The sequence below is a fragment of the Tubulanus polymorphus genome, chromosome 7 (assembly GCF_964204645.1).
Source record: "Tubulanus polymorphus chromosome 7, tnTubPoly1.2, whole genome shotgun sequence".
Lineage (NCBI taxonomy): Eukaryota > Metazoa > Nemertea > Palaeonemertea > Tubulaniformes > Tubulanidae > Tubulanus > Tubulanus polymorphus.
Genome location: NC_134031.1, coordinates 7,735,496 through 7,745,905, shown reverse-complemented (window position 1 = coordinate 7,745,905; position 10,410 = coordinate 7,735,496). Strand labels below are relative to the sequence as shown.

The 10,410-nt window shown below is 38.2% G+C and overlaps 1 protein-coding gene across 2 annotated transcripts in view; it reads right to left on the bottom strand.

Moving 5' to 3' along the window:
* Window positions 1-1,404: 1,404 nt before the first annotated feature.
* Window positions 1,405-10,410, bottom strand: part of LOC141908888 (uncharacterized) — a 79,790-nt gene continuing 70,784 nt past the window's right edge. For both annotated transcript variants that reach the window (XM_074799154.1, XM_074799153.1), the window contains one exon: window positions 1,405-5,881. In XM_074799154.1, coding sequence (XP_074655255.1) covers window positions 5,681-5,881 — 201 coding nt within the window. In that variant the 3' untranslated portion in view covers window positions 1,405-5,680. The remainder of the gene's footprint in view (window positions 5,882-10,410) is intronic.

Sequence of the window (10,410 nt, the reverse complement as noted above, 5' to 3'; positions counted from 1 at the left end):
TACATGCCTTTATCGATGGTCCTTTGCACTGTATTGCACCCACTCATGACGCTCTGTGGTTCTCACAACACCGGCTATTGGCTCCGAGTTAGTTGGTCAAGGATACACGGATCTAGAGGCACATGTATAAAGCCAAACCGAAGACAGTAATTAGGTTTACTCTAAGTTGTCATTTGTTTAAACCAGTTTGTGACCCGATCAAAGTGGCATAGTAGTTTTGTCTAACCCAACGATTTGAGTAAACTGACCAAGCCTTGAGGAGCGGTATGCTAAAATAAACTGACTCGAGGAATATGGTGACGTATACAAACATTGAGAGAAGTCTTCATCTGACTGAACCGAATATCTAAATCATCACATTTTGTTTGCAGGTGCGGATCTAGGGGGTCTTATAGGTCTTCTGGAAGACCCTCAAAATATTTAAATGCCCTCAAAAAATTTTGCTCGCAAAACAATTTCATGATTCAAATGCAGGAAATGGCTTCAAATCAGTGCTAGAATCTCAAAATTGTCTTGGAGGGGGGCCTCAGACCCCGGCTTTGCGCTGAAGCAGTGTTAGCTGCGCTGGGAGTGTTATCAGTGCCCTTTTCTTTTAGGTATGCCCCTAGAATTCTGAGAAGACCCTCAGATTTACCCCTAGATCCCCCCTGGTTTGAATCACATAAATTGGTTTGAGCAGCCTAAAACTGAGAAAACCAAAAACAGATAGGCGGAGGGCAATTTCACCACATTGTTGTTGTCATCTGATTAGCGCTGTACCAGTTAATTAACCCCTTACAATTTTTTTAAAAACATTCACTTACGGTAATTCTGGTAGTTTGTGGTGTTAATGCTGAACAAACTCTTCAAAACAAGTACGAGAACTAGGCCACTGACGAAAATCTGAATGTTGCACATACAGCGAGTCCAGCCAGTTGAGATGTTACATAAACCTGTTGTGTCCGTAAAACGTGAGGATGAAGGAGAGCCAAGCGCTGATGTGAACAACAAATGGAGAATCAGCTATGAATTAACAGATAGGTGGCAATAGTTGAAAACCAGAATAACTCGTTAACATTACGTTCCAAAGTTCCGAGTTACATTTAACCCTAGAGTTAAATCTGAAAATGAACTGATTTTAACTCGGAGTTAACTCTAACTCACAACTGTGGAACTGGTCCCTGGATCCAGTTCCGCAGTTCTGAGTTAAATTTGACTAGAGTTGAAAATGAATTGATTTTAATGAGTTAACTCACAACTGTGGAACTGGGCCAAGGACAAAATCCTGAGATTTAAGCAACAATTATGCCTTTTTTGCCCTCATGACAAAATGTTTTTTATATTGTATGGGTATCATGTATGACATTATCCTTTAGAGAAATATAGAAACACAAGCGCTTGTCAATTAATTGTATGTATCACTTTTTATTGCTGGCACTAAAGATAATTTTGATAATGATAATAATAACCATATTCATATCGTACAAGTTATATAGAAGGCTCGCATCACAATGATTTTTCAATGATAATAATAAATAGAAATGCTTTATACCGGTAGATATTCTATACAATAGGCCTACCGTTATATTAATAACAATATAGTAGTTCCGTAGTAAATGATAATAATATTTCGATCAAAATAAAGATAAACATAATTATAATAATAAATGGATGGCTGTACAAACTATTTATTATTTTTATTTACAGTAGGCATGTTTTAAAACCTTAAGCCGGGCGTAGTTCGGCCTTGCGACTCACTGCGACGCGACTCACTGCCACCGCCAGCGACAATCGCGTCACAACGACACGCCGACCTACGCTACCTTGCGACGGGTTGTGACTGCCAGCGACGCCAGTCGCAATGAGTCGCACATGTTCTACTTTCTGCGACACGACGTGACCGTCGCAACCGACCTACGCGCTCTTGTGACTGGGAGCAACTAGTTGCACACAGTTGCTGGAAATCGCGTCGCAACCGACTTACGCCCCCACTTCGCGTCGCGTCGCGTCACAAGGTCGACCTACGCCCGGCTTTAGACCACTAGTCAACTAAATGCAATATATGATAACAAACAGGTAGTTCAGCTGTATCGAGAATTAGTGAATTCAGAGTTATGATGAAAATTAGAGGATGAATTATACACCTCACATAACTTAACATTGACCACGGAGATTTTTAGACAAGTTTGAACATATACATACTCGATTAGATTCCAAAAAGTTGTCTCAGAGTGTTGCTAATGTTTCACAAAGTTTGATTTTCCATTTTCAACAAGTTGCTACATCTATCAATAATTTTACATAATTTTCAATAAGGACAGACAAAAAACGCCGATCTGAATACATGTATTCCTAGAGTAAAACATTTCCTCTGTGAAGTATTCATGATCTGCAGCTGGTTTCATAGACAGGTTGTCGACGTTATTCCTAGGGGGATGAATCCCCACCTGATGGTAACCGATCATACTATTATTGATAATTTTTATAGTAATTACAGAAATGTCACTGAACTACAGAAAGTAACTGCAAAAACAAAAGTTAAGCATACATACCCAGTCAATGAAGCTAGACTGATTTATTTCGACCATAAGAAGATTGGTGATGAAAGAATTTGGGGATGATTCATCGTAGTAGTTGAGGCTGCAGGATTTTTGGTGGACATTCCTCAAGGATTGCCATCTATGAGAAATTTAAACACGGCTCTTTACACTTTAACATCAATTTACACTTTTGATGAAAATACAAATGCTTAAGTTTCACAGATGATTGATTCTTACTTGACAAATACTGCTAGTGAAACCCGGGTATATGTAAATATAAATATGTAACTTTTCGCTAAAACTCAAATAATTATTTAACAAGTTCGCTGCCAACTACCGAGATATCTCGTAGTTCTGGTTCTGCCATCATTGCCGCTGCAAGTTATCCCGTAGCTGATCCTTTATATTCATTTGTTTGATACACGCATTCTGGTAATCGGAATGACACAGTTCCTGATTGGCTGGCGATGTGAACAAATTCTGGTTTCATTCTCAATGCTCATTGTTCGATTTTGAATGACTGGTTATGTAGTCGATCTCTTGTCAACTACGTGATAACTGGTAGTAGCAACAGGGAAGAAACAGTGGCAGTGAACGTGTCGAACAACTTCTTAGCACAGGTAGTTGCTAATGAGAACTATCTTACGGTCAATACATTAATTTTGATAAGTAATGAAATTTTAGCCCCACATATACCACTTCGGATCTGGGAGGTACCCAATATTTTAAATATTGAAACTTTTGTTAGCATTCAAATATAGCAAAAACAGCAAAATAGCTTAACCACAATAATTTAAACACCACATGGTGGTGAACTTTGATCATATACTTCATGCTACCAGGGTCTGCGACAGTATTTGACAATTTACCCGTTTATCTCTTTTATTAAGGCAGACATTACCCAGAAAGCTGATCTATCATCACATACAATAAGTACCCGGTGTCGCAAAAAAAGTACCCGGATAATCATCGACAGCACGATTGACTACAACACGAAACGAAGTTTTCCGTAACGATATTCATGTTTTACGAAGTTTAATATACACAGATACTACAGCGGCACACGGCAAAGACGCATCGTCGTCGGTGATCAGTAATGGAAGTACGACGCAAAACTGAGACGATTCGGATGTTGATTTGTCTATCGGAAGACAGTATAACTACAGTTTGTATTCAAACCGAAAAGATCATTTCTCTCATTCCAGAGGTGTTTTAACAAAACTTTACTTCAGAGGTTCTAAGTAGAATCATACCTTGTCTGGCTATTTCAATTCTAGAAAGGGATGAAATATTTAGCCATTCAAAAAAATCATTCGGGTACGAGGCACCAGCTTAACATTCAGATCTATTTCGACAATATCTTATTCCATTAATTGAGATGCTCGGTTATATAATAAAATATAATCAAAATTATATTCAAACTTTCTATAACTAGTGAATGTCCTAGGTAAACTCCAACAAGAGCCCAAGGTGGCACTACGTCCAGCGTGTAGTATTCAGGAAATAACACAATTTGTGGGTTATATTGATGTCGACAAAAAAAAATGAAACAGCCTTTTATCTGGAAACCATAGCACTTAAATTTATTCCATTTGTATTGCAATAGGTACCCTTGATTGGCCCAAATTTTGGGTGCAGATGTGTCAAAAGTAAATATAGATATCCAGACATTCTACCAACACTTGTTGAACACTCCATACAGGAATGAAGGAATGGATATATGTGTATCCATAGGAAAATAAACTTGATATAGGGACTACCGGTATATTTATTTTCTGTGAGAAAACCTGTTTTGAGGAAAGATAGAATTCAAGATTTAATCATAAACTTAATTTTTCAATTATGCTAGTAATTCTATGGTATTGAACAGTCCTGAACAATCCAGCTAAGACCTTATGAGATATCCACAACAAATTTTGAGAAATTGTGATAAAATCAATCGGACCAGCTGCAAAAAACTAATTTCTTCTTCAAAAGATAGTTCGCAAATTAGGGTCACCGATACCCCAGAATGCCCATTTTACAAAAAATATGGCCACCAGTCAGTCATCATGAATGCCAACTGCCTTGATAAAAAAATGAACAATTTACAATCGTAACCATGCGATTGTCAGATCATTTGGTATGATAGCTGGTGTACCGGTGCCCCGTAACCAAATGGCTAAATCTAAAACCATAGCTTAGGAAATACGTCCATTGGTATGGGACATTAATTCTTTTCCCAATCACCAATGCGAATTAAAATCTATGCGTGTATACAATTCAAGTTTATTTTCAACTAAATCCCAGCGTCATCATAGGAATGAGCAACAAACATATGGATATGAATGCCAGTATCACATAATAACCCCGCTCGGCCCTCCTCTCATTCGAAATGTTACCGCTTCTGACTGCTGCATCTACCAGCCCTCGATGAATTTCATTTTCAAATACGGCATCGTCTGAAAATCCCCCCGGGGTTCGCTAAGAGTGGCAAGTTGCCTTTATACGTGTCGTTTCGCGGTGAAGATCACAGCGAAAGTCTTTTGAGTGCCATCAGAACGTCGCCGCTTTCGATGGGAAATTTCCATCAATTCATCACGTAAAAGGCGAATTCATAACGCCCAAGCATTATTTAGTAAAAATGGCTGCCAGCTGTATGGCATGCGTGTGTGTATTAGGATTTAATAAGCAATTATATCGCGTCGATTATTACTTAAGACTACGTTTCGATGAAATTTGAAAAAGCGCCGTAGATAACACGGCGCTACGCCATATCTAATATTCGCTAGATGATTAAGATGATTTCGCGTGCGCGCACGAAAATTCTTTTGAACTCGGCGGTTCCACCACCGCAGATAGAAACGATTGCCATAGTAACGAGTTGGCAAATTCTAACGACAAGATATTCGAATATGTCTGCGTCTCTCCGGCTGCTATCACGTGGAAAACCAAGATCTAAGCAATATCGCCCGACACTAATACGTAAACCCGAACACCGGTATCAATCAACGATTATCATTTCTGTTGTATCATCGTCCATAGATGGATTCTCGGTTAGCTCTTGCAATCGCGTGTAGTGATTGCTACATACGTACATATAGCAGATCGATTTGAAGATGAATGAAATACTCTTTTGCATATGTCCGGATTGTCACAAGGAGCGACGACGGCGGTCGCATCTACTTCTTCTTTTTACTGTTTTTCTTTTTGATAGGCTTTAACGGCGGCGGCATTTCAGTTCGTTGTTCTTCTAATCGGCTCGATTGTACGCGCTGTATCAAACTAAAGAAATCCTCGTCGGGGACGGTCGGCGCTTGCTTGATGACGGCCGTCGACGTTTCCGGTTGGATATTGCTACGCTGGTCCTCGAGTCGGGTTGCCTGTAACGAAATGCAAATCAAACGCATAAGTATTCGATGATATAACCCAAATGCAAAGTTTTCGCATTCGTCATTCTTAGACGATACCAGGGAAATGGATGGCTCCGAATGGTGATTCTCGGAGCCATCAAACCAAAACGTGGCTTCAAAAATGCTTTTGGATACTGTAACTTTCTTCATGTACAGAACTGATCTTCAAATTCGGTCGGATTAATATTCACGTATGCAAACTGAAAGTTCCAGATTGTGTCTAGTGCGCACAGCAAGACAAACCAGAAACAATGCTTTTCTGGCTAGTTTTGTGACTGAACTTCGTTTTGCTCCAAAACATGTTTACCCTAGTGCGACAGCAGGCGAACTGAATCATTGCAACACTTTTTGTTGTGCACTAGGTTTTAAAATGGTTGAAACACCAGTGAAGTTGCCAGTGATGAATATGACCAATGGAAGTCTGTGCATGCACAATAGGCTATACACACCATACATATGTATTTTACTTGGAGTAATAAGACAAGACGTATTACACCAAGGCATTTTCAATTTCAAACACAATGAGAACAAGAAAACTAACTTGAAAGTTTATTGATGCCTTGAAAAATAACTCATATATTGCTTAATATTTTTAACAATAAATTATACAGTATAAATCATATACTATCAAGGAACAATAGAGTTATTTTGTATTTGAATATGTTGATAATTGAATTGACCGGCAACCAGTCTAGCCCTGATATATTGATGATGCACGTCCTCTAAAAAATAATTATCAAAATTTATGAAAAATATGAAAAGAGTTATGAAATATGTTTGATTTCAAAATAAACGCCAAAATTCATAATTGTAACTGTTATTAATCTGAACGCTGATATTGATGACATAGAGAACCCCTTTACGTATACTAGCATACATATACTTTTGATACTAGGTATCAATGCATATAACCATTATTGTAAGGACTTTTACAGTGTCAAAAAAATATCATTGATAAAAAATAAGGTGAGCTATTTGGGGATAAAAAGAAAAGGGGCAGTGGTATCATCTGCATGAAAAGTTTAATCTAATAGGGAGCAGATTATTATTGATTATGTATATTTATTTGCACTTCCAGGCAATGATAAAATCTATTCAGCAGTATCTACATTCATAACGCTTTGACCGCCACAGCAGTTGGCGGTACTCATTATTAAGATGATTGGTTGATAACGAACGTGTTACTTGGTCGTGTCTGAAAACCAGCCTCTAGGCGCAGTTGCAAATCATGAATGACTCGGATCTAAGACCAGTCATGGCCAATTTGGTCCATTTTCGAACTCCAGTAACCGGACCCGTGTGCAACTGGGTAGCTAACAAGCTGGGCTATAACAAAGCTTTGTAGCCCCAGGCACTAGGCATTGATCGAGTGAGTTGTAACGCACCACCGTGGTTAACACAGTTTGAACAGATGGCTATACGACAAACCCATTTAGATATACCACACATCCAATCCAATCATACAATTGATTTTATGAAAATTAATTATCTCGACTTGCTTTGACTCTCTCCCTCTCTCATTAGTAATAACGACGGAGAGATTTTCTATTTCATTGTACTCAGACATTATACTTATTCAAAACTTCACAATGCCATTTACGATCATACCACAATTATAACAATATCTACAATGAAGATCTTTTAAACTATTTTTGAATACCACATGTAAGGTAGTCGCATTGTTTATGGGAAAATAAAACAACATGCTCATTCGACTCAATCAGGGTGACCACAATCAGTCCACTTGCTAAGTCCCTGGATTTCCCCTGTGTTCTGAACTGCAGTAGGAAACACCAGAGAGTGGTTATCTTGACAGATCCAGTAGTAAGCTAGCCCAGTAAATATTTCGACATTCAGCTGAAATATTTTTACAGAAATTAAGGCTTAACCACATGAAATGGAAGATTTTTAAGTTGTAGTGTTCTGGTGACAGAGATGAAGAACATAATCTGTGTGAAAAATTTACACCATTTCCCTGTTTTTTCCCCAGATATTTACCACATTTTATCGAATTCCCTGTGTTCCCCAGAATCGTGGTCACCCTGATGTCAATAATATTCCTGGGGCACAGTGCATCAAAAGAAATAGCCAGGTCAGACTAGGTAAATGTACCAGAGGTTAGCTAATCATCCAGTCTATGAACCTGGCTTTGCCGTAATCAATGATATATCCCTCGAATTTTTTCAAATTGATATTTTGGTAATAGAGTAATACCTAATCAATATAATTCATCTCGTATCAAAGAAAATTTACATCATAAAATATACATGAAGACTACAGGAAATCGATGATAGGAGCCTGAAAGAGCTGAGTAGGTTGCACATCAATATGAATGTTCAGACCCCTTTAAAAACATAATGACTATTAATAATTGACGATAATAAACAGTGATAAAGACAAGATAATCTTCCTAAAACTAAGGTTAACAATACAAGTTCCAAGCTCAGATGTTGTAAACAACTTATATAAATGTTGATTTAATTATGACGTTGAACGTCCAGATGAGAGCGATTGAATGGCAATTATAAGACACACTGGCTGCCAGCCCAACACCGATAGTATTTGGATTGTCCAGCATACTATGACATAAAATATGAAATGATAGAGCTATGTATAATATCACCGATATAGCTATGTATAAAATCGTAGCAACAAATATTTATCAGTAGTTTTGACAACTGCCCAGTGAAGATCTTTTGTCAAATACTAGAATCATACATTATCACGATTTCGTGAAATAACGCATGACATCATATTTTACCATTATCAATGATTTTTAAGTAATAACATATTTTTTTCTCACAAATTCAACCCTTAAGCATGTCTACACCGCAATGCAGTGTATAAATCGGTGATGGGCAACTAGTACACTGCTTCACGGTGCATTGATGTTATAAGTAATTAGTTTTTATCGATATTGAAAGATGGCAGCTCCTATCAAACATAGTGAACTAATGATACACTGTACCATGGTGTAGATACACTGTAGTGGTTTGCCTGTTATTCAACACACTGGGGTGGAATCTTAAAAGATTTACTTTTCAATCTCCAGCACTTTCGGGTATTTAGTCAGCAATGAAAGGGGTTAAAGGCTTGAATGAATTTTTTTTTGTTTCTGTCATTCTTACACTCCACTTGACACAACACCTGCGAATTATGGGGATCGTTTAACTCTGAATTATTCTACCGTATCTAAAGCATTGAGTTTGAGGTTCAGCGAATAAGCACATTGTATTATATTATGAGTCATTCAGCTGCAAACGCGTTTCCAGTTTTTAGAGCACATCTCTTATCGATCAGTGGCAAATGCGTGAAATTCTATCTCTTTTTCATATGTGTTAAGCAAACCTATGTAATAAAATATACCGTACCTCTGAAACTAATCATTATTTCCAACTATATTGTTTTACCAATCGAAATCAACATCCGAGATTATCAGCTGGCCAGAGAATATAACTGGCCGTACATGCTGCGCACAAGGCCACAATATAAATAGGCAGTCTAGGGAGGAATATGCCCACTTGGAAATCTAACAATTTTGATGAAGAAACCAACCCAATGGCCTTGAAAATTAATTTAAACATGTCATGAGCAACAACTTCGCAATTGATTGTGGTTACAAAATATGCATAGGTACCGATATATATGGAAATACCATGTCATCCAGCTATCAAACGCCCCCTGGAGAATATATCAAAGTAATAGTAATAGTAATTTACTTTCTATAGCGCCCTTTTCACTGTGATACAATGTTCAATGGTGCTTTTCATCAAATCGGTATTATTACTCCCAGCCTATAACTCTAACTATTTATCAGTGATCTCTCCTGAGGAGAAATGACAAGCTGCTGGCGCTCAAGAGTCATCTATGAGGATGTCTTGCGCGGGCACACTACGGTTATGTACGGGGTTCGAACCTATGACCTCTGCCCACAGTCGAACGCTCTAACCACTCGCCTACACCGCTCACTCACATATCCAGAAATCAATTGCCTTGAATCTCACCACAATCATAGAGCATGTCAATTGATTGTGGTTACCAAATTTGCTTAGATTAGTAGATAGACGCAAACAATCATTAAATATAAAGACTTCAAGTGCAAGGTGTTGATATCTTCCTCAAAAATCCCCTTTCTATCTACGAATGAGGACTCTTACTAAACAAAGACGACTGCCAATTCCTCTAATCAAAAAACCTTGACATGTCAAAGATCCATGCTCAAAGAATCAGGAATTGACAGGGAACAGTGACCGAGTGGTTAAGCTGTCGGTCGAAAAACGATCGTGTACCAATGCTTCGGATATAGTTCCACATGCTCGATTCTTAGAATCGGTGAATTTCTGTCCAGTTGCCAAGTCACTGCATCCCCATCGGTTGACGGCTGAATATTTCGGCCCCTCAATCGCTAGTCACTGTCTGATATCTTGATGTTATAATTCATCGTAGGGGGAATATCAAAACATCCCAACAACAGAAACCATCTGAGAAACCTGAATAAT